The sequence below is a fragment of the Sebastes fasciatus genome, chromosome 7 (genome assembly GCF_043250625.1).
Source record: "Sebastes fasciatus isolate fSebFas1 chromosome 7, fSebFas1.pri, whole genome shotgun sequence".
In the NCBI taxonomy this organism is placed as follows: domain Eukaryota; kingdom Metazoa; phylum Chordata; class Actinopteri; order Perciformes; family Sebastidae; genus Sebastes; species Sebastes fasciatus.
In genome coordinates, this window is record NC_133801.1 from 22,659,347 (window position 1) to 22,684,123 (window position 24,777).

General features: G+C 43.9%; 2 protein-coding genes and 1 pseudogene across 2 annotated transcripts; all 3 read left to right on the plus strand.

The window, feature by feature from the left end:
* Positions 1-1,470: 1,470 nt before the first annotated feature.
* On the plus strand, positions 1,471-7,305 carry LOC141770950 (extracellular calcium-sensing receptor-like; annotated as a pseudogene).
* Positions 7,306-9,475: 2,170 nt separating this feature from the next.
* Positions 9,476-13,411, plus strand: LOC141770787 (extracellular calcium-sensing receptor-like). Its single transcript, XM_074640633.1, has 9 exons — positions 9,476-9,600; positions 9,695-9,989; positions 10,237-10,323; positions 10,520-10,789; positions 10,932-11,135; positions 11,224-11,499; positions 11,883-12,110; positions 12,215-12,338; positions 12,498-13,411. Exons 1-9 carry the CDS (start codon positions 9,491-9,493, stop codon positions 13,409-13,411), a joined length of 2,508 nt encoding a protein of 835 aa, XP_074496734.1. The 5' UTR covers positions 9,476-9,490.
* Positions 13,412-16,940: 3,529 nt separating this feature from the next.
* Positions 16,941-23,937, plus strand: LOC141770789 (extracellular calcium-sensing receptor-like). The gene is made up of 9 exons (XM_074640634.1): positions 16,941-17,162; positions 17,255-17,549; positions 17,813-17,899; positions 18,166-18,435; positions 18,567-18,770; positions 18,863-19,138; positions 19,243-19,470; positions 19,565-19,688; positions 23,024-23,937. Exons 1-9 carry the CDS (start codon positions 17,053-17,055, stop codon positions 23,935-23,937), a joined length of 2,508 nt encoding a protein of 835 aa, XP_074496735.1. The 5' UTR covers positions 16,941-17,052.
* The last annotated feature ends 840 nt before the right edge of the window (positions 23,938-24,777 follow it).

A 24,777-nucleotide genomic window follows, 5' to 3' on the forward strand; every position in this document is an offset into this window, starting at 1 on the left:
GTTTTGTTCTTAGCCATTCTTGGGTGTTTTTAGCTGTGTTTTGGGTCATTATCCTGTTGGAGGACCCATGACCTGCGACTGAGACCAAGCTTTCTGACACTGGGCAGCACATTTCGCTCCGGAATGCCTTGATAGTCTTGAGATTTCATTGTACCCTGCAAGATTCAAGACACCCTGTGCCAGATGCAGCAAAGCAGCCCCATAACATAACCTAGCCTCCTCCATGTTTCACTGTAGATACAGTGTTCTTTTCTTTGTATGCTTTATTTTTGCGTCTGTGAATTAGAGCTGATGTGACTTGGCAAAAAGCTCCAGTTTTGTCTCATCTGTCCATAGGACATTCTCCCAGAAGCTTTGTGGCTTGTCAATATGCATTTTGGCAAATTCCAGTCTCGCTTTTTTTATGATTTGGTGTCCTCCTTGGTCGTCTTCCATTAAGTCCACTTTGGCTCAAACAGCGACAGATGGTGCGATCTGACACTGATGTACCTTGACCTTGGAGTTCACCTCTAATCTCTTTGGAAGTTGTTCTGGGCTCTTTGGTGACCATTCGTATTATCTGTCTCTTCAATTTGTCATCAATTTTCCTCTTGCGCGCGTCCAGGGAGGTTGGCTACAGTCCCGTGGACCTTAAACTTCTGAATAATATGTGCAACTGTAGCCACAGGAACATCAAGCTGCTTGGAGATGGTCTTATAGCCTTTACCTTTAACATGCTTGTCTATAATGTTCTTTCTGATCTCCTGAGACAACTCTCTCCTTAGCTTTCTGTGGTCCATGTTCAGTGTGGCTTTTCCGGATTGGACCAGAGATGTTCTTTGACAAATTGGGTGACGATTGCTCAAGATTTGTGGCAAAAATTCTAATTTGGACACATTGTATTTTTATATTACAACATCTAGAACTTTATGTTTAGATCTTTAGATTATATTAACCTCTCTGCAACGAAGTTATGATAGACTAAGTAAAAATTACTAATTCAACATTGCACGCACATCAAAATGTACATTTAAAACTAACATGATATTGTCACAACTTTAGGAATTGCTTAAATTTGACTAAATGCACTCATCGTGTTAACATAATTGTTATCTTTGTTATTGTTTTTCTTGTTTATCCTTCAGCTCTACTGTGCTTTCAGAGTTTTCCCCTTGATGTGTATTTGAGGAAAAGAAAAGATCAGCTCCAATATCAAAATAATTAAGGACTAAGAAATAAAAGTGATGAACCAAAAATAAATCACATAACTGATGTAATCATGACATTCAATGTGTGTAGAGCTAATTGGATATATGTATGTACTGTCCCCACATGACTGCCCGTGCCCTGATGGGTGGTGTGAAACTCTACCAAAGGAGATGACATAACCCTGCATATAAAACTAAGTATCCGTGCATGAAGCTCAGAAACAGGGGTGTTGGGAGGAAGGCAGTTATGGGGGCATTTATAGACACATTTTTGTTGTTGTATGTCTACCTGATTTTGATTTTGTTTTCTTCCTACTTTTTCTTGTCAGAGTCTTCCTCTCTTTTGTCACCTTGTAAAATAAGGAGACAGTTTTATCTTAATGGGATGCACCAGCCTGGTGATGTGGTTCTGGGTGGGCTGTTTGAGGTCCACTACACTTCTGTCTTCCCTAAGCTGACGTTCACCTCAGAACCAAAACAGCTCAGCTGCCAAGGGTAAGTTTTACACACGTAGCAGACAACATGCGTATATGATTATAAATAATGTATTACTTTTTAGTGCTTAATCATGACATTTCATCTGTTAGCTTTGATCCTCCGGGTTTCAGGCATGCCATGACCATGGCCTTTGCTATTAATGAGATCAACAAAAACTCCAACCTGCTACCTAATGTGACTCTGGGATACAGCCTGTATGACAACTGTGCCACTCTTGTAATTGGATTCAGTGCTGCATTGCTATTGGCCAGTGGTCGAGAGGAGCAGTTTCTGCTCCAGGAGAACTGTTTGGGGACCCCCCCAGTCCTCGGGATTGTGGGAGATTCAATCTCAACATTTTCTATCGCCACCTCTGATGTGCTAGGTTTATTCAAATTGCCCATTGTAAGTTTAATTTCTTCAGTCTTAGCTATGCTTTGTATATGTGATGTGTTCTATTTGAATGCATTTAAAAAATGTAATAAGATAGAATAGGAGATACACATTAAATCACAGCTCCAGCTTCCCCAACAAATCTTTATTTGGTAAAAAGTGATATTTTTCATTTAGATTTTAAAATGGTGAATTGTCAAATAGGTGAAATCATGTGAATATATCTACTGATTTGAATGAGCGGATAAGCAGTTGAAGATGAGATGAGATGAGATGAATGAAAAGTAAAACCTGTGTTCATGAAGCATTTGTATTTATAGGTGAGTTATTTTGCCACATGCTCCTGCCTCAGTGATAAGCGAAGGTTTCCATCTTTCTTCAGAACAATCCCAAGTGATGCTTTCCAGGTGAAACTCTGTTCTAGTGATAACAATTGCAAAATGTGTTTCACATGAAGTGTAGTGAACTTTAAAACATGTTCTGGCAATCAAACATTTTTTTTCTTGTAAAGAAAAGTACTAGTATTTGCTTTGTGCATCATTGATGAAACTATATGGATTCAGGAGAAAGATTGTAATGGGATCAATTACTTTAATTTTATTGTGAGACATGAATAGTTAAGTTTCCACTGACAGATTATTCTAAACTGTGCATAATCCCTTCGCTCTCTATTTAATTAGGTGCATGCTATGATTCAGATTCTAAAACGCTTTGGCTGGACATGGGCAGGTCTGCTGGTCAGTGATGATGACTATGGACTCCATGTTGCCCAATCCTTTCAATCAGACTTGACTCAGTCTGGTGGAGGTTGTCTGGCCTACTCAGAGATTTTGCCCTGGGGTGAAAACCCATCTGAACTAAAGAGGATTGTGGAAGTGATGAAGAAATCAACAGCTCGCGTGGTCATTGTGTTCGCACACCGGATCCACATGATTCAACTCATGGAAGAGGTATCCATTTATCTATCTCTCATTATTTTTCTATTAAAATTTGTTGTTTTATATTGTGATTCAGTCCTACAAAGTAGACTCTATTTGTTCTATGTCAGTCTGAAAGAAATATACAGTATTTATTGAAACGCAATGATCAGGTGGTGAGGCAGAATGTGACAGGCCTTCAGTGGATGGCCAGTGAAGCCTGGACAGCAACTGCAGTACTCCAGACCCCCCGCCTCATGCCGTACCTGGGTGGTACACTGGGCATTGCCATCCGTCGAGGAGAAATATCAGGGTTCAGGGATTTTCTATTAAGAATACGTCCTGACCTACATGATGATAATTATGGGCATAGCCTGGTAAGATTGTAACCTTACAATCAAATTTGTAATTGCAATAATTATAATACTGATTATGTGAAGACTTTGTTTTAAATACATTTCAGGTGAGGCAGTTTTGGGAATACACATTTCAATGTAGATTTGCACCACCTCCAGCTGGTTGGGTGGAGGCTGGTGGAGATCTATGCTCTGGACACGAAGATCTAGAGAGTGTGGAGACTGACTTTCTGGATGTGTCTAATCTGAGGCCTGAGTACAATATTTACAAGGCTGTGTATGCTCTGGCATATGCCCTTGATGACATGCTGCATTGCCAGCCAAGGAGAGGGCCTTTTAGTGGACACAGCTGTGCCACTTTGCAAACAATGGAGCCATGGCAGGTGGGATATCAGCTTACACTCCACCTGTTTAATTTTTTGAAAACAGCTGCTGCATCTTGAGGTGTTACTGAAATATATGTTGTCTGTATTGCACCCCTTTGTAGCTCATGTTTTACTTGGAAAAGGTCAACTTCACCACACAATTTGGTGATCAAGTGTCATTTGATGAGAATGGGGATGCCTTGCCAATATATGATATCATGAACTGGCTGTGGCTCCCTGATGGAAGAACAAAAGTTCAGAATGTGGGGGTTGTTAAGAAATTGGCATCCAAAGGTGAAGAACTCATACTTGATGAAGACAAAATCTTTTGGAACTTTGACTCCAAACAGGTTTCTCCTTTTTATTGTTGTTTTTACTTTAGCACTGTATTACACATGAAAACAGAATCAAACTGTGTAGAATAAATGTGATATAACGAAGGTTACAATATTATAACCCTAGTTCTATAAGCTGAGGCGAAGCCCTCTACTGGACTCTATGGATAATACTCTCCTCCAATCAAATGCACACGTTCGCCCACTGAGATTTGCATAAACGTAGCCGGCCAATCAGGACGTGCCTACCGAATATGTGCCTCACCACAGCTTATAAGACAGTGTCTAGTGTCTAGTGCTGCCTTGTCATCCCACACCCTCTTCAGCAAGCGGCGCAGGAGCAGCAGAGCCTTCTTTGTAGAGGACTTTGCCTGTATTATTTGAACTAGGGTTACAATATTGTAACCTTCGTTCTAAGTTAAACAGGCTCTGCCCTCTACTGGACTCTATGAGTACAGTGATTGGAGCCCCATGTATATGCCCTGGCATAACACCACATCAACCTAACCACATGATCCAGACCGGCTAAGGATTAAACACCGCAGCCCACCTACTTTTTATAACCTAGTCCTCAGCCTGTCCCTCTCAGGAGCCAAGCCAGAAGAGGATGGCCCAGAATGGGCAGCGCACCTATCGCCCCTGCCTCCTGAGACAGAGCACCCCAGAACTGGGAGATGATCCAAGTCTGGGCCGCCAACATCTGAGTCAGTTCTGCGTACCATGGCGCGAGCCAGATCAGACCCAATGCAAACCCGTCCATCCGCAGGGGTGGGTCGTCCTGCTGTGCCAGGGAGTACCACAGTCGGCAATGGGTGTTGTGTCAGCTGGCAAACAGATCCACTTTCGTTCTCCTGAACCGGGACCAAATCTGCTTCACTACCTTCTGCGTCATAGACAGCTTGTCTGTAACATTATTCAAAGCTGTGTGCTTTATAACAGCCTCACAGCAATAGCGTTGAATGGACACAGCCCATGCAAACGGCTCTGTCCACTTATATCATCGTGATCGTGGCAGGCGCCCACTACCTCCTTCACCAGAGGTTGGGTGGATGGGTAGTATGTGCATGTGCAAGCATCATGATCGATTTGAGTTCAACAAGACGCCATGGGAAGTGGGGAGGTAGGGAGAGGGGAGGAATGTGCTCTTTGAGATATGTAATTCATTTTAATCAACATCAAACATTACATCAGTTTATTAACAACAGGAGGAAAAACAAAGATGGAACACTCTCTTTTTCCTCACCTCAGGGTTACACCTTGCCTCAGCTCTGATGATGCACAAGCAGCTAGTGGTGGTGACTATAAGCTGTGATTTCTCCGAAGCTCCGTCCAAAATGTCAATCTGAGATGGCGAGGCGGGGATGTCCAGCTGGGAAGATGCCAGCGAGACGCCCATCATGCCTAGCAGCAGTAGCTGAAGCTGTAGTCAGCTGCACTCCCAGAAATTGTTTGTCAAAATATTCCAGCATTTCCCTGTCACGTAGCAGCAGCAGCAGAGAAGTCCTGCTCTCTGACCAGCTGGCTGCCGGTGGAAGCAGGCAGAGGCCAACACCGAGGGTGGGCATGATGGGGTAATACGCCTCCGTGCGACCCTGCTCCCTGAGAGAATCTGCCTGAAAACGGGCTCTCGTCAGCAGGTGGCTGGAGTGGGGACTTTGATGGTCCGGTCTCATTGAAGCATCAGAAGTGAATCCACCGCTGCTGCCGTCTAATCTCGGGGGCAGCGCTCGGGACAGATCTTTCAGATGCCTGCTTTGAGTGCCCATGTGCAGGCTGCAGAGAGTGGTGTTCGGCAGCCCCCAGCCCTGCCCAGCCGGCACCAGGGCAGTCAAAGCAGGCATCTGAAAGATCTGTCCCGGCGAGGTTCATGAAGTGGCGACTCCATCCATGGAGATGTAGGCGCTGAACGCCATCTTATATACTGTAGTGACGCACATATTCAGTAGGCACGTCCTGGTTAGCCGGCTACGTTTTTGCAAATTTCAGTGGGTGAATGCATGCATGTGATTGAAGGAGAGTATTACCCATAGAGTCCAGTGGAGGGTGGAGCCTGTTTGAATTAGAACTCTTACAATCCCTACAGTCACCCCTGTCAGTGTGCAGTGAGAGCTGTCCTCCAGGTACCCGCATGGCTAGAAAAAAGGGGCAGCCTGTTTGCTGTTTCGACTGTGTCCCTTGTTCAGAGGGAAAGTTCAGCAATGACACAGGTTGGTATCATTATAAATGAATGTTATGTCATGGAATATGAATTTGCATTCAGGAATCTTACCCTTCTTGGTGCCCACGTGATCTAGACAAAAAAAAAGCACATGCACATCCAACTTTCAGTATGCACAGGTGGGAGGGACAATGTCCTTGATGCTCTATTCCCCTGTTTTCTTAGACTCCATGGAGTGCACCAGTTGTCCAGAGGACTTCTGGTCCAGCCCGCAGCATGACCACTGTGTTCCTAAGAAAACAGAGTTCCTCTCCTATGAAGAGATTCTAGGTATCTGTTTGACAGCCACCTCATTACTGGGCACATTTATCTGTGCTGTCATCGCAGTACACCCATGGTCCGCGCCAACAATTCAGAGCTGAGTTTTCTGCTCTTGGTGTCACTTACATTATGTTTCCTCTGCTCACTGTTGTTCATTGGCCGTCCCAGGCTGTGGACTTGCCAACTGAGACATGCAGCATTTGGGATCAGCTTTGTGCTTTCTGTCTCATGTATTCTGGTGAAAACCATGGTGGTTCTGGCTGTGTTCAAGGCCTCCAAGCCAGGAGGTGGAGCCAGTCTCAAGTGGTTTGGTGCTGTGCAGCAGAGGGGGACTGTTATGGTTCTTACTTCTATCCAGGCAGCAATCTGCACTGCTTGGCTTGTCTCTGCTTCACCAGCTCCTCATAAAAACACTCAATACTACAATGATAAGATAGTTTATGAGTGTGTAGTCGGGTCCACAGTTGGTTTTGCAGTGTTACTGGGTTACATTGGCTTACTTGCTATCCTCAGCTTCCTGTTAGCATTTCTGGCAAGGAATCTTCCAGACAACTTCAATGAGGCCAAGCTCATCACTTTCAGCATGCTGATCTTCTGTGCTGTGTGGGTGGCCTTTGTCCCCGCTTATGTCAACTCTCCGGGCAAATATGCAGATGCAGTGGAGGTATTCGCCATCCTTGCCTCGAGTTTTGGCCTCTTGGTGGCACTGTTTGGACCCAAATGTTTCATAATCCTGCTGCGACCAGAGAAGAACACAAAGAAAGCAATCATGGGTCGAGGAACCACCAAGACATAAAGCAGCAGTTATGATACTCTCTGTATTTTATATTACTTTAAGAGGCTAAACGCAGCTTCCCTCTTACTTTTAAAACTTTCTTTACACAAAAGAAAAAAAAGCAGAACAAAATGGAATGGAATAAAGCTGTTAATGATAAAACTCTTCCATCATCATGACCTTTCTTGCCTGGTTATTTACTCTTTCCTGGGATTTGGAAGATATAAAAAAATGTCTTAAAATGTCTGACTGTTGATGCAACATTACATCATAACTCATGGGATAAACGTCCACCATCTTACCTGGGTATAGTTTTGAATCGCCACCTATGGACAGCAACTGTTTGTCAGCTGTGCAGCACCAATAGGACCAAAGAGACCATGGAGGCTGGCATCACTTTTCACACGTCAGTATAGAGTAGATTAGAGATTACATTTTTACATATGGGTAAACTAAAACTACAAAAGGTTAGTGAACTACAGATAGATAATTTTACTGTTAGCTCTCAAGTAACAGACCAACTGAATTCTAAGTCAAGTCAGTTATTGCTGATTGCTAGCTCTCACCAGCATTGATCTTTAAACTGAAGTCATAACCAGCAAACATTGAATTACTGTTTGCTAAGCTAATTTAGCTCAAAATCCCATGTCATAATGGGTGATGCTAGAATGGATGGTCCGGAGGGATGAATGGTTAGGGTAGGATAGCCTATTGGTCAGGGGATAGGAAGTGCATAGGAAGCGTATATGCAGAATCAGCATTTGTCCCTCTGGACCATCCATTCTACCAGGTTCAGATCTCCTTCAACTCCTCTCGTCCAAGCCATCACTTGTCTGGCCAGCGTACGCCTCTCCACAGGAGGTTGGCATCCCTGTTCTCCAGTCCCGGAATGTGGAAAGCCTTCAGAGACAACAGGTGCTCTGAGGTCCACAACCACATGTTCTCCGCCATCCCCAACAGCAGCAGGCCCAACTCCGCCCTGTCTTTTGATATAGGCCACTGTGGTGTGGTTATCAGTCCTCACCATCATGTGCTTCCCCAGTATGAGGGGCCTGAAGTGCTGGAGGACCAAGAACACTGCCTTAAGCTCGAGGAGGTTGATGTGTCGAACTCTGTCAGAGATCACACACCACTAGCCGTTCTCCCCTGGCAGGTCCATCACTCCCCACCCCCACCCATCAGGGATGTATCTGTGAACACCCTGACGTAGGAGGTCACTCGTCCCAGCCGCGTTCCCCAAAATAGGTGTTGTGGGGACCCCCAGTAGCGTAGGTCGTTCTCTACCAGGGAAGGAATGGTAACCAAGCGCCACTTGTGCTTCTTTGCATCCAAGCGGAGGCTGGCAAACCACCTCTACAGGCGCTGTGTGTGCAGCAGCCCATGCGGCATCACCGGATGGGCAGCCACCATGAACCCCAGCGTCTCCAATACGGTCGACGCTGTCAACGTCGAACCCCACCACAGTTTGCAAACTGCCTGCTGCAGGGGCATCTATTTGTGTTCCGACAAAGTGACCCGCAGCCTACGTGCGTCGAGCGCATCCCCCCAATACTAAATATGAGTTAAATAAAAATTCCTCACTCACCGCATACATCAAAACGTACATTTAACTAATATCCCTAACATGATATTGTCACAGTTTCAGGAATTGTACTTTTTGTTTGAATATAATTGTTACGTTTGCTGTATTGCTTTAATCTTGTTTATCTTTCATCTCCAGTGTATTTTCGGAGTTTTCCCCTTGATGTGTATTTGAGGTAAAAAGATGATTTATCAGTCATTCTATAAAACATAATTATTTGTGTTTGAGATACAGAAAGTCAAGATAAGCTCCGATTTCACAATAACAAAATAATTAAGACCTCAAACATTGAAGTAATTAACAGAACATAAATGATGCAATCATGGCATTCTGTGTATGCCCTGCCCCCACACAACTGTCTGTGCCCTGATGGGTGGTGTAAAATTATGATGAAAACAACCAAAGGAGATGACATAACCCTGCATATATAAAATTAAGTAACCTTGCATGAAGCTCAGAAACAGGGGTGTTGGGAGGAGGACAGTTATGGGGGCATTTATAGAAACATTTTTGTTGTTGTATGTCTACCTGATGTTGATTTTGTTCTTGTCCTCCTTTTTCTTGTCAGAGTCTTCCTCTCTTTTCTCATCTTGTAAATTAAGGAGACAGTTTTATCTCAATGGGATGCACAAACCTGGTGATGTGGTTCTTGGTGGGCTGTTTGAGGTCCACTACACTTCTGTCTTCCCTGAGCTGACATTCACCTCAGAACCAAAACAGCTCAGCTGCCAAGGGTAAGTTTCACAAATATATAGCAGACAACATGTGTCGATGATTATAAATAATGTATTACTTTTTAGTGGTTAATCGTGAGATTTCATGTGTTAGTTTTGACCCTCCAGGGTTCAGGCATGCCATGACCATGGCCTTTGCTATTAATGAGATCAACAAAAACTCCAACCTGCTACCTAATGTGACTCTGGGATACAGCCTGTATGACAACTGTGCCACTCTTGTAATTGGATTCAGTGCTGCATTGTTATTGGCCAGTGGTCGAGAGGAGCAGTTTCTGCTCCAGGAGAACTGTTTGGGGACCCCTCCAGTCCTCGGGATTGTGGGTGATTCCATCTCAACATCTTCTATCGCCACCTCTGATGTGCTAGGTTTATTCAAATTGCCCATTGTAAGTTTACTTTTGTAGGTCTTAGCTCTGCTATTTATGTGCCACACTTGAATGTATTTCAAAATTTCAAATGATAGCATAGGAGATATACATCTCAGCTCCAGCTTTTCTTTTTATTTGGTAAAAGGTGATCATTTTCATTTAGACTTTAAAATGGTAAATTGTTCAATAGGTGAAATCATGTGAATGATTCTACTGATTTGCATGATAAGTAAAACCTGTGTGCATTCTGTATGTTTCTTTATAGGTGAGTTACTTTGCCACATGCTCCTGCCTCAGTGATAGGCAAAGGTTTCCATCCTTTTTCAGAACAATCCCAAGTGATGCTTTCCAGGTGAAACTCTGTTCTAGTGATAACAATTGCAAAATGTGTTTCACATGAAGTGTAGTGAACTTTAAAACATGTTCTGGCAATCAAACAAATAAGTACTGCATTTGCTTTGTGCATCATTGATAACTATATTGATTCAGGAGGAGGAGCACAATGGGATCAATTAACTTGAATTTTTCTCAACTCTGTATTCAATTAGGTGCGTGCTATGATTCAGATTTTAAAACGCTTTGGCTGGACATGGGTAGGTCTGCTGGTCAGTGATGATGACTATGGACTCCATGTTGCCCGATCCTTTCAGTCAGACTTGACTCAGTCTGGTGGAGGTTGTCTGTCCTACTCAGAGATTTTGCCCTGGGGTGAAAAAACAGCTGAACTAAAAAGGATTGTGGATGTGATGAAAGAATCAACAGCTCGTGTGGTCATTGTGTTCGCACATCGGATCCACATGATTCAACTCATGGAAGAGGTATCTGTCTATATATCTGTCTTATAATTTTTCTATTGAAATTTGTTGTTTTATATTGTGATTCAGTCCTACAAAGTAGACTCTATTTGTTCTATGTCAGTCTGAAAGAAATATACTGTATTTAATGAAACACAATGATCAGGTGGTGAGGCAGAATGTGACAGGCCTTCAGTGGATGGCCAGTGAAGCCTGGACTGCAGCTCCTGTGCTCCAAACCCCCCGCCTCATGCCGTACCTGGGTGGTACACTGGGCATTGCCATCCGCCGAGGGGAAATATCAGGGTTCAGGGATTTTCTGTTAAGAATACGTCCCGACCTACATGACAATAATTATGGACATAGCATGGTGAGATTGTTACAGTACAATCAGATCAGTAATTATTACAATGATAATGTTGTTTTTTCTGTTAAGGTTTTTTTTAAATACATTTCAGGTGAGGCAGTTTTGGGAATACATATTTCAGTGTAGATTTGCACCACCTCCAGCTGGTTGGGTGGAAGCTGGTGGAGATCTATGTACAGGACACGAAGATCTAGAGAGTGTGGAGACTGAGTTTCTGGATGTGTCTAATCTGAGGCCTGAGTACAATATTTACAAGGCTGTGTATGCTCTGGCGTATGCCCTTGATGACATGTTGCAGTGCCAGCCAGGGAGAGGGCCTTTCAGCGGACACAGCTGTGCCACTTTGCAAACACTGGAGCCATGGCAGGTGGGATATCAGTTTACACTCCACCTCTTTAGTTTTCGAAAACAGCTGGTGCATCTTGAAGTGTTACTGAAATATTTTCTTTGTAAAGAATGATTTATTAACTACGGCATCAGTATAATATCCTGATTGTCAAGTAGAAAAGAAAATATTTAATCCTAGAAGTTGCAAAATAACATTCCCTTTATTTCTTGTAACAAAAATTAATTAAATAATAATTACATTCAGAGAGCTTATATTTTTTAGGGCACTATATTTGAAAGCTAGCATGACTAAATCCACAATCTATCACACAGAACATCTGAAAGCCTATGCACAATCAACAACAGTACATTTATTTCAAGTATCCTTGTTACAATATTTATCTATATTGTACCCCTTTGTAGCTTATGTATTACTTGGAAAATGTCAACTTTACCACACCATTTGGTGATGAAGTGTCATTTGATGATAATGGTGATGCCTTACCAATATATGATATCATGAACTGGCTTTGGCTCCCTGATGGAAGAACAAAAGTTCAGAGTGTGGGGGTTGTTAAGAAGTCGGCCTTGAAAGGTGAAGAACTCATACTTGATGAAGACAAAATCTTCTGGAACTTTGACATCAAACAGGTTTCTGCTTTTTATTGTTGTTTTTACCTTAGCACTGTATGACACATGATAACAGAATCAAGCAGTGTAGAATTACTGTTATATAACTCTTACAATCCCTACAGCCACCCCTGTCAGTATGCAGTGACAGCTGTCTTCCAGGTACCCGCATGGCCAGAAAAAAGGGGCAACCTGTTTGCTGTTTCAACTGTGTCCCTTGTTCTGAGGGCAAGTTCAGCAATGACACAGGTTGGTATCATTATAAAACTAAATGTTAAATTAATCTGTATCCCATTCTTGTTACCCAGGTGATGTAGACAAAAAAGCACATGCACATCCAACTTAACTGTCTGTGTTCACTGGTGGGAGGGACAATGACCTTGATGCTCGGTTCCCCTGTTTTCTTAGACTCCATGGAGTGCACCAGTTGTCCAGAAGACTTCTGGTCCAGCCCCCAGCGTGACCACTGTGTTCCTAAGAAAACAGAGTTCCTTTCCTATCATGAGCTTCTAGGTATCTGTTTGACAACCACCTCATTGCTGGGCACATTTATCTGTGCTCTTGTCCTGGGAATCTTCATCTATCATCGCAGTACACCCATGGTCCGCGCCAACAATTCAGAGCTGAGTTTCTTGCTCTTGATGTCACTTAAATTATGTTTTCTCTGCTCACTGTTGTTCATTGGCCGTCCGAAGCTGTGGACATGCCAGCTGAGACATGCAGCATTTGGAATCAGCTTTGTGCTTTCTGTCTCATGTATTTTGGTGAAAACCATGGTGGTTCTGGCTGTATTCAAGGCCTCCAAGCCAGGAGGTGGAGCCAGTCTGAAGTGGTTTGGTGCTGTGCAGCAGAGAGGAACAGTTATGGTTCTTACTTCTATTCAGGCAGCAATCTGCACTGCTTGGATTGTCTCTGCTTCACCAGCTCCTCATAAAAACATGCAATACTACAATGACAAGATAGTTTATGAGTGTGTAGTCGGGTCCACGGTTGGTTTTGCAGTGTTACTGGGCTATATTGGCTTACTGGCTATTCTCAGCTTCCTGTTAGCATTTCTGGCGAGGAATCTTCCAGACAACTTCAATGAGGCCAAGCTCATCACTTTCAGCATGCTGATCTTCTGTGCTGTGTGGGTAGCTTTTGTCCCTGCTTATGTCAACTCGCCGGGAAAATATGCCGATGCAGTGGAGGTATTTGCCATCCTGGCCTCCAGTTTTGGTCTCTTGGTGGCACTTTTTGTACCCAAATGTTACATAATCCTGCTGAGACCAGAGAGGAACACAAAGAAAGCAATCATGGGTCGAGAAACTATGAAGACATAAAGCAGCACTTATGATACTGTCTGTATTTTACATCAATTTAAGAGCCTAAAAGTAGGTTTTTACTTTTAAAACTTTCTTTACATGAAAGAAAAAAGCAGGACAAAATGGAATGGAATAAAACTGTTAATGAAGAACTGAATCTATTATAATTATTTCCTTTTTGTCTGGTTATTTACTCTTTGCTGGGATTTGAAATAAATAAAAATGGCTGCCTCTGTGAGGTAGTACTCAAAGAGATAAAACGCTAGATGCAAATTACATCAAACAGTAACTCAAGGGATAAACGTTCGCCATCTTACCCGGGTATTGTTAACAATCGCGACATATGGGCAGCAACTGTTTGTCGGCTGTTCAGCACCTAACTACTTTACCAAAAGAACCAAAGAGACCATGGAGGCTGGCATCACTTTCCACACATCGGTTTGAGTAGATGATAGATTTCTTTTTTTACATATGGTTCCACTAAAACTACAAAAAGTTAGTCAACTACAGATAGGTATCTTTACTGTTAGCTACCAAGTAATGGACCAGCTGAGTTCTAAGTAAAAGTTATTGTTCTCTCATAAGCATTGATCTGTAAGCTAAACAGAAGTTCTAGCAAACATTGTTTTAATTTAAAGTAACTTCAAAAGTAACTTTTAACAATGTTAACATTATAACAAAGTTATTAATATTACTCTAACACTTGACCGCTAAGCAGCTGACTTAATGCTAATCAATTGTAAAGTAAACATACAACATGGTAATGACAAGGAGATGTGCAAGTCTTCACTCCTAAATTCTATTTCATAATGGTTGATGCTAGAATTGATGGTCCGGAAGGATGAATGGTTAGGTTGTAGGATTGCCCATTGGTCAGTGGATAGGAAGCGCATAGGAAGCGCATGTGCAGATTCAAGCCCAGTTAAATCAACACAACAATAACATAAACCACATCCTTGACAGCAAAACAGAACACTAACTAAAGCTATGATCGGGCCCAAAAAATCCGGCCCCGACCCTATATGAACCCCTTTTATTTCTGTCCAAGACCGACCCGAGTCCGAGCCACGGCAGCAGTTTTGGGCCCATGCCTGATTATAAACAAGAATTTCCACCGTAAAAAAATAATGTTAAATAAATATAAATGTTACAATCTAAAGTCAACAAATGTCTTTTCAGAGTGGTAACAGATAGGTGTGATATGATTTCCAACATTCCCCTTCTCCTAACGAATGTTCAGCACAGCCCAAAAACTGTCATATGCCATTGCGATATATATTAAAGAGATTGTAAAATATTTCTTCTCATTAATGAGATGCGGGAGTCAGGAGTTTGTTCTAGGCAACTGCTGTCAGTGACACGCCTTTCAAAAAGCAGTGAAAAATCAATAAGACAATCGTTACATTTTGATATTCAAATTATGCATGATGACGGTTACAATATTGTAACTCTAGTTCTAGAAGCACAGGGGGAGCCCACTACTGGATTCTATGGACAATGCTCTCCTCCATTTACCTAGGTAGTATGCAACTGAACTGGGTAAAGCCATGGCCTAACCCTGCAGGGATAAAAAAGACAAGCATAGAGACCCTGCATGCCTCATTCCCTTTGGAGCACGGGAACATGTAGGTATAATATACCCAGAGGGGAGTCAGGTGCAGCACAACTTACACACATCCCACCCTTTTCACCAGTACTGTGTTGTTCCAGCGAGCACACTCCCTGAAAAAAAGGACCTGACATGTCCAAGCCATAGCACCATATGAATGGACAGTACAACAACCACAACGGCGCCGTACATATGTACTTGACACTGACCCCACTTAACAAGGCCGCTGACACTGACCCTCTGTGTAGACTGTGCGCGGACCACAGTGGGAGGGTCTCTTCCCGCCTGCCTATAGGCTTGGGAGATGCACTCACAAAGCCATTGCTTGATGGGGCTTTACTGGTCACACCATACCCGAAGCACACTAGCAGCTGTTCAGTGCGTCTGATGGAGGGCCGTGCGGTCAACATAACATGCCAATGCTCAAACTGGGCAAATCAGAAGCAACTTTGCCTCCCTGAACTCCTTAAGTTCTTGGGAACAAAGGAGGGATTTTGCCTGAGGGTAGCCCCTCTGCGGTCACCACGAAGCAGCAAGCAACTGGGGTGCACCGACAGGTCAGTTAGTTCACACACTCTCTTAGCTCTTAGCCAGGCTGTCTTGAATGACAAAACCTTTAAAGAGGAGCATTCCAGAGGCTCAAAAGGACCCTTCATCGATGAGAGATTGGCAAAAGACCGATCTGTCGCCAAAACCCTCGTGGCAGGAAGAAATGGCTGCCGCATACACTTAAACAGTGACATGAGACAGCTCTCTATCCACCAAACATTGCAAAGAGAGGAGAAAATAGACCCAACTAAAAAGGACAGGGTATCTGGCCTCCTTCCCTCGCACCAGCGTTGGAACTCTGGCAACTTTGACTGGCAATGGTGGATCCAGCTCTTAATACCTGAATGGTCTGCACAACCTGTACAGACAGTCAAGCCCTCCTCAGCCTGCCCCTCTCAGGAGCCAAGCCTGGAGAGGATGGCACAGAGTGGGCAGTGTGCCTATTGACCCCACCTCCTGGGACAGAGCCCCCTGGAACTGGGGGATGGTCCAGGGCTGGGCCGCCAACATCTGAGTCAGTTCTACATAACATGGCGCCGTGCGGTGACCCGGGGCTCCAAGAGTGACCGACATCTGCTTCTGCCTCACTCTCTCCAACAGGGGATTCTCTCGACATGAGATCAGCTCCCGTATTTTCTGGTCCCGGAATATGGAGAGCCTTCAGAAACAACAGGTTCTCTGAGGCCTACAACCGCAGATTCTCTGCCATCCCTAACAGCAGTAAGCCGAACTCCGTCCTGCCTGTTGATATAAGCCACTGTGGTGTGGTTGTTGGTCCTCACCATCACGTTCTTCCCTCATATGAGGAGCCTTAAATGCTCGAGGACGAAGAACACTGCCTGAAGCTCGAGGAGGCTGATGTGTCGGTCCTCAGTCAGAGGTCACACACCACCAGCAGGTCCAACCCCCATATATAATATGGTAATACAACTAACATAATATTGTCACAATTTTCAATATTACTCATAGTGTAAACATAATTGCTGCTTTTGCTGTATTGATTTGCTCCTGTTTATCTTTCATCTCCACTGTAGTAGTTTTCCCCTTGATGTATATTTGAGGTTAAAAAAAAAAGATTTATTAGTCATTCCTTTCAACATAATTCTTTGTGTTTGAGAGACAGAAGTCAAGATGAGCTCCAATGTCACAATAACAAAATAATTAAGACCTCAAACATTAAATTAATTAACAGAACATAAATGATGCAAGGCATGTGTATGCCCTGCCCCCACACGACTCTGCCCTGATGGGTGGTGTGAAACTATGATGAAAACAACCAAAGGAGATGGCATAACCCTGCATATATAAAATTAAGTAACCGTGCATGAAGCTCAGAAACAGGGGTGTAGAGAAGTGGGCAATTATGGGGGCATTTATAGACACATTTTTGTTGTTGTATGTCTACCTGATTTTGATTTTGTTTTCTTCCTACTTTTTCTTGTCAGAGTCTTCCTCTCTTTTGTCACCTTGTACATTAAGGAGACAGTTTAATCTAAATGGGATGCACAAACCTGGTGATGTGGTTCTGGGTGGGCTGTTTGAGGTCCACTACACTTCTGTCTTCCCTGAGTTGACGTTCACCTCAGAACCAAATCAGCTCAGCTGCCAAGGGTAAGTTTCACACATGTAGCAGACAACATGCATCGATGATTATGAATAATGTATTGCTTTTTAGTGCTTTATCATGACATTTTGTGTGTTAGTTTTGACCCTCCAGGGTTCAGGCATGCCATGACCATGGCCTTTGCCATCGATGAAATCAACAAAAACTCCAACCTGCTACCTAATGTGACTCTGGGATACAGCCTGTATGACAACTGTGCCACTCTTGTAATTGGATTCAGTGCTGCATTGTTATTGGCCAGTGGTAGAGAGGAGCTGTTTCTGCTTCAGGAGAACTGTTTGGGGACCCCCCCAGTCCTCGGGATTGTGGGTGATTCCTTCTCAACATTTTCTATCGCTACCTCTGATGTTCTTGGTTTATTCAAATTGCCCATTGTAAGTTGCTTTTCTTCAGTCTTACTGTAGCTGTGTTTTTCAGGTGCCATATTGAAATGTGTTTCACACTTTAAAATGATAGAATAGGAGATATACATTAAATCTCAGCTCAGGCTTCTCCAACAAACCTATATTTGGTCAGAGCTGATCATTTTCATTTAGACTTTAAAATGGTGAATTGTTAAAAGGTGAAATCAAGTGAATGGTTTTACTGGTTTGCATGAGATGTAAAACCTGTGTGCATTCTGTATGTTTCTTTATAGGTGAGTTACTTTGCCACATGCTCCTGCCTCAGTGATAGGCAAAGGTTTCCATCCTTCTTCAGAACAATCCCAAGTGATGCTTTCCAGGTGAAACTGTGTTCTAGAGATAACAACAGCAAAATATGTTTTACATGAAATGTAGTGAGCTTTAAAAAATGTTCCGCTGATCAAACAACTTTTGTTTTGTAAAGAAAAGTATTTGCTTTGTGCATCATTGATAACTATATGGATTCAGGAGAAAGAGTATAATGGGATCAATTAACTTAAATTGTATTTTAAGACTTAAATTTGTTAGTTTCCATTGAAAGATTATTCTAAACTGTGCATAATCCCTCCGCTCTCTTTTCAATTAGGTGCGTGCTATGATTCAGATTCTAAAACGCTTTGGCTGGACATGGGTAGGTCTGCTGGTCAGTGATGATGACTATGGACTCCATGTTGCCCGATCCTTTCAGTCAGACTTGACTCAGTCTGGTGGAGGTTGTCTGGCCTACTCTGAGATTTTGCCCTGGGGTGAAAACCCAGCTGAACTGAAGAGAATTGTGGAAGTGATGAAGAAATCAACAGCTCGTGTGGTCATTGTGTTTGCACACCAGATCCACATGATTCAACTCATGGAAGAGGTATTTATCTATCTATCTTAGATGATTCTGTTTCTTTTTTTGTTTTAAATTGTGATTTATTCATAAAAAAATATACTATATTTGTTCTATATCAGTCTTAATAAAATCTATTAATAAAATGCAATGAACAGGTGGTGAGGCAGAATGTGACAGGCCTTCAGTGGATGGCCAGTGAAGCCTGGACAGCAGCTGCTGTGCTCCAAACCCCCCGCCTCATGCCATACCTGGGTGGCACACTGGGCATTGCCATCCGCCGAGGAGAAATACCAGGACTCAGGGATTTTCTGTTAAGAATACGTCCTGACCTACATGACAATAATTATGGACATAGCATGGTAAGATTGTCATGATAGATCTGTGATGACAATAATAATATTGTATATTCCTGTTAAGACTTTGAAATACTTTCATTTTAAATTAATTTCAGGTGAGGCAGTTTTGGGAATACACATTTCAGTGTAGATTTGCACCACCTCCAGCAGGTTGGGTGGAGGCTGGTGAAGATCTATGTACAGGACAGGAAGATCTAGAGAGCGAGGAGACTGAGTTTCTGGATGTGTCTAATCTGAGGCCTGAGTACAATATTTACAAGGCTGTGTATGCTCTGGCGTATGCCCTTGATGACATGTTGCAGTGCCAGCCAGGGAGCGGGCCTTTCAGCGGACACAGCTGTGCCACTTTGCAAACATTGGAGCCATGGCAGGTGGGATATCAGCTTACACTCCACCTGTTTAATTTTTGAAAACAGCTGCTGCATCTTGAGGTGTTACTGGATATATATTTAGTCTGTATTGCAACCCTTTGTAGCTCATGTTTTACTTGGAAAAGGTCAACTTCACCACACCATTTGGTGACCAAGTGTCATTTGATGAGAATGGTGATGCCTTACCAATATATGATATCATGAACTGGCTGTGGCTCCCTGATGGAAGAACAAAAGTTCAGAGTGTGGGGGTTGTAATGAAGTCGGCCTCTAAAGGTGAAGATCTGACACTTGATGAAGAAAAAATCTTCTGGAACTTTGACTCCAAACAGGTTTCTCCTTTTTATTTTTGTTGTCTTTATGACACACAATAACAGAATCAAACTGTGTAGAATAACTGTGATATAACTCTTACAATCCCTACAGTCACCCCTGTCAGTGTGCAGTGAGAGCTGTCCACCAGGTACCCGCATGGCCAGAAAAAAGGGGCAACCTGTGTGTTGTTTTGACTGTGTCCCTTGTTCTGAGGGAAAGTTCAGCAATGAAAGAGGTTGGTATCATTACAAATGAAGGTTACAATATTTTAATACTAGTCCCATAAGCTTAGACAGAGCCCTCTACTGGACTCTTTGGAAAATACTCTCCTCCAATCATGAGCACGCATTCGCCCACTGAAAATGTGCATAAACGTGGCCAGCCCATCAGGACATGCCTACCCAAATATGTGCAGACCCCACAATATATAAGGCAGCACACAACTCTGTCTGCTATCCCCCCTCTTCAGCGAGAGGCATAAGAGCGACAGGACCCCTAGACAGAGGGCTCCACCTTGGCTTATAGAACTAGGATTGCAATACCGTAACCTTTGTTCTAACTCACACAGGCTCCATCCTCTACTGGGCTCTATAGGTACAACTGGTTGAGCCCGACTTGGTGTCAGCCACAATCCCGTCGCACATACTGTATGTCTCCGACACTCACCCCGCCGAACAAAGCCCCCACACTGCCACACTGCGTGTAGAATGTGCATGGACCACAGTCGAAGGATCACATTCCGCCTGCCTATAGGCTTGCATGGACAAAGCCATCCCGCAAGGCTTTTCTTGGAAAGGGTGTCGTATATTTTCTGCGACAGTGCTGTTGAAGTGATGATGAAGGATGCTCCGAGGACACTGTTCTTGCTGGTAAAATAGAGTTTATTACAAACAAGCCACACATGTCATACGAACGTCTATAGCAGTCCGGAGGCCTCAGGTCGAATATGAAAGTCCTGCAGCTTGGGGGCCCGCGCCCACCTTATATCGGGTTCAGGCCCTCCAATCACCGAGCTAAGATATGAACTCATGTCTTAGGTATCTCCTACATGTTTATCTTTCAGCCCCTGGCCTTTGCCCTACTTCTTTCACATATGTTTACAATTAGGGGCCTCTCAGTCCGGCATCAGACCTGAAAATATACCACAAGGGCTTTAGTGGTCTCACCATACCCAAAGAAGAGATGGCTGCTGCATGCACTTTAATAATGATTTTTAATGGTTTTGTTATCCATCAAATGCTGCAAAAAGGAGAGGGTAGAATAAACTGCACACGACAGGGGATTTAGCCACCTTCCCTCACACCACCATTGGAACCCAAACCACTTTGCCAGGCAGAGGTGCATCCCACTCTCACCACCTGGGTGGTCTCCACAACCTGTGCAGATAGTCTAGCCCTCCTCAGCCTGTCCCTCTCAGGAGCCAGGCCTGGAGAGGTTGGCTGTATCTTCCCCGCCTCCTGAGACAGAGCCCTCCAGAATTGGGGGATTGTCCAGGGCTGGGCTGCCATCATCTAAGTAATTTATGCATAACCCAAGGTCGCCCTTCAGTCAGAATGACTGACAATTGCTCCTGTCTCATTCTCTCCAACAGCGCAGTGGGTGTTGCGGCGGCTGGCGAACAGATCCACCTCCTCTGAGGCCCACAACCACAGGCTTTCCATCATCCTAGAGCATAGGGCAGCAGACCGAAACCTGCCCTGCCAGTTGATGTAGGCCCCAATGTGCGGTTGACTGTCCTCACAACGCGTGCTTACCCCATATCAGGGGCCTGAAGGGCTGGAGAACCAAGAACACTGCCTGTACCTCCGTCACACACCACATACCCATCCAACCCCCCTCCCCTGTGGTCCCACCCCGCAAGGGATGCATCCGTGAACACCGGGACATAGGAGGTCACTCGTCCAAGAGGCATTCCCCTCAACAGGTGTTGTAGGGACCCCCAGTAACGTACGTTGTTCTCTACTGAGGGGGGAATGGTAACCAAGTGCCGCTTGTGCTTCTTTGCATCCAAGCGGAGGCTGGCAAACCACCTCTACAGGTGTTGTGTGTGCAGCAGACCCATGGGCAGCTGCCATGAACCCCAGTGCCATGACTGCCAACCGTCATGATCAGCAGCTGCCAAACGGTCAACACCGTCACCATTGCACCCCACTGCAGTTTGCCAACTGCCTGCTGCGGGACCATCAATTTGTGTTCTGACAGAGTGGCCCACAGCCTCCGTGTGTCAAGCACATCCCCCAGATACTCCACCTGCTGGTGTGGCAGGAGCCTAAGTTTGAACCCCAACTTGGTTAGGTGTATCAATTACACTGTGTGGATTAAAGCCCATTTTCTGGACTTGGCCATAATGACGAGGTCTTTGAGATAGAAGAAAACCCTTATGCCTTGTGCCGTGTCTCATCTGCTGAAGGTGTTGGGGGGCCAGTAGTCTATTGTACTCGTAGGCTATCCCCTGAGAAGGATAAATGCAATAATTTCCTGTGTTTCGGAGCTGCCTTGACATGAAAGTATCACAGTCGATGGTGGTGAACCAATTGCCCGGCTGAAGCAGTTCAAGTAACAACTTGATAATCAGCATACAAAATGGGTCTTAAATATCCCATCTTCTTGGGAACCATGAAGTACATGGAGTAAAAAACCTTTCTGTCTGTCGTGAGTGGGGACGACAGACACAGCCTGTTTCTGTAACAGGTCCTGTATCTCTGCTGATAGGTAATCTATCTCTTCCTGGGATGATAGATTCACCTCCCTAACGCCCATTGAACGGAGGAGGAATGCTGTAGAACTAAAGAGAATAACCGAGTGTACTGTCCATTCATTCCGTTAACACGCAGTTGCCTCTCCACTCCTCATAAAACTGTGTTAAGGGACGAGCGATCAGCTGTGGGGCGGCAGGTAAAAAGCTGAGATATCTTGTCTCAGCCCTCTCCGCCAACAGACCTTTCAGAAACTGAAAGCTTGCCCATGGGATGCCGACATGGAAAGGGCCGAGCTGGAGATGAGGTCTGGGATGCTCTCTCCCCTAGACAGTCATCTTTGCCGTGTCTTTCTGATCCAAGCAGGAGCCTTCTGTTGGAATGCCTCCATCGAGGCAACCGGGGAAGAGAGGGCAGCACAGGACATGGGTGCTCTTTGCTGCCAATGCTCCCTTACCCTCACCAGCGTACCATCGTGTCATTGCGCTGTTAAGTGTTGTCAGCGGTGTGTGCTGCCTTATATGCTGTGGGTTCTGCATGTATTTGTGTAGGCACGTCATGATTTGAAGCCCACGTTCATGCAAATCTTCAATGGCCGAATGTGTGTTTGTGATTGGAGGAGGGTATTACCCATAAAATCCAATAGAGGGCGGAGTCCGTGTAAGTTAGAACTATATGTTACAGTATATCATGGAATCTGTATTTGTATTCAGGAATCCCCTTCTTGGTACCCAGGTGATGTAGAAAAAAAACACATGCCCACCACATGCCCACAAGTGCATTTCCTGGCATTGGTGGCCCATCCAATGTAACTGTCATTGTTCACAGGTGGGGGGGACAATATTATTGATGCACTGTTTCCCTGTTTCCTTAGACTCCATGGAGTGCACCAGTTGTCCAGAGGATTTCTGGTCCAGCCCCAAGCGTGACCACTGTGTTCCTAAGAAAACAGAGTTCCTCTCCTACCATGAGCCTCTAGGTATCTGCTTGACAACCGCCTCATTGTTCGGCACAGTTATCTGTGCTGTTGTCCTGGGCATCTTCACCTATCATCGCAGTACACCCATGGTACGCGCCAATAATTCAGAACTGAGTTTCCTGCTCTTGGTGTCACTAAAGCTATGTTTCCTCTGCTCACTGTTGTTTATTGGTCGTCCCAGGCTGTGGACTTGCCAACTGAGACATGCAGCATTTGGGATCAGCTTTGTGCTTTGTGTCTCATGCATTCTGGTAAAAACCATGGTGGTTCTGGCTGTGTTCAAAGCCTCCAAGCCAGGAGGTGGAGCCAGTCTGAAGTGGTTTGGTGCTGTGCAGCAGAGGGGGACAGTTATGGTTCTTACTTCTATTCAGGCAGCAATCTGCACTGCTTGGCTTGTCTCTGCCTCACCAGCTCCTCATAAAAACACTCAATACTACAATGACAAGATAGTTTATGAGTGTGTAGTCGGGTCCACAGTTGGTTTTGCAGTGTTACTGGGCTATATTGGCTTACTGGCTATTCTCAGCTTCCTGTTAGCATTTCTGGCGAGGAATCTTCCAGACAACTTCAATGAGGCCAAGCTCATCACTTTCAGCATGCTGATCTTCTGTGCGGTGTGGGTGGCCTTTGTACCGGCTTATGTCAACTCCCCGGGCAAATATGCAGATGCAGTGGAGGTATTTGCCATCCTGGCCTCCAGTTTTGGTCTCTTGGTGGCACTGTTTGGGCCCAAATGTTACATAATTCTGCTGAGACCAGAGAGGAACACAAAGAAAGCAATCATGGGTCGAGGAACTACCAAGTCATAACAGTATAGCAGTAACAGAAAAACAATGAACTAGTCTGAAGCAGTATGTATTTATTGAGTAGAGATCTGTGGTTACTTCTATTACTAGAAGCAATAAAGAAATGTTTGTGTAAAACAGATTCTTACTTTATTATTTCCCTTTTTGCCTGATCACATTCCCCAGAACTTTGAAAGGCTTTGCCTCAGTTTCCACCTGACTAAACTTCAAAGATGAAACTGCATTGTATGTGACTCTTATAGTTGTTCAAACATTTCCCCACAAAGAAGCATTTTGAAGCTACTTTCTGGAAAGTAAGACAAGTAATTTTGTCTGACACATTAAAGGAAACATTTATATATTTCAATAAGACAAGCAAATAGAATAGACAGCTTGAATTGAGATACCATTGTCTAAGCCAAGAACCATTACTCATACAGGTTGATCCTACATTACAACCTGAAAAGCAGCTAAAACATTTTACAATATTTACAACATAATATTTAGAGTTTTTGCATTTGAGAGAAACAACAAAATATCATCTGCATATAACGCAATTTAGTGCTTTTTTATTTCTAAGATTGATACCATTTATTCACCATTTTGAGTTCTAGCCTCTGTAAGTGGTTCATTAGAAAGATCAAACAGTAATGCCTTGGTGGGCTACTAAACTTAAGAATACAAAAGTCTCTCAAACCCTTAATAAAATCCTCAAAAATCCATACTTCGTAAGCATTTGGTATTTGTTAAGTAATTTCACTCAAAACTTTATTTTTGTCTTAACATAAACACAAACTACGGCTGGTACACTATGATCCTTAATCCACCTTTAAGCATTGCAAAAAGACATTCTCAAACATGTAC

Coding starts and splice junctions, on each gene's coding strand:
- LOC141770787 (XM_074640633.1), top strand. CDS start 9,491: ATGCACAAACCTGGTGATGTGGTTCTTGGTGGGCTGTTTGAGGTCCAC. Junction 10,790..10,931: donor TGATTCAACTCATGGAAGAG/GTATCTGTCTAT, acceptor CACAATGATCAG/GTGGTGAGGCAGAATGTGAC. Junction 11,500..11,882: donor AAACACTGGAGCCATGGCAG/GTGGGATATCAG, acceptor ACCCCTTTGTAG/CTTATGTATTACTTGGAAAA.
- LOC141770789 (XM_074640634.1), top strand. CDS start 17,053: ATGCACAAACCTGGTGATGTGGTTCTGGGTGGGCTGTTTGAGGTCCAC. Junction 19,139..19,242: donor AAACATTGGAGCCATGGCAG/GTGGGATATCAG, acceptor AACCCTTTGTAG/CTCATGTTTTACTTGGAAAA. Junction 19,471..19,564: donor GGAACTTTGACTCCAAACAG/GTTTCTCCTTTT, acceptor CAATCCCTACAG/TCACCCCTGTCAGTGTGCAG.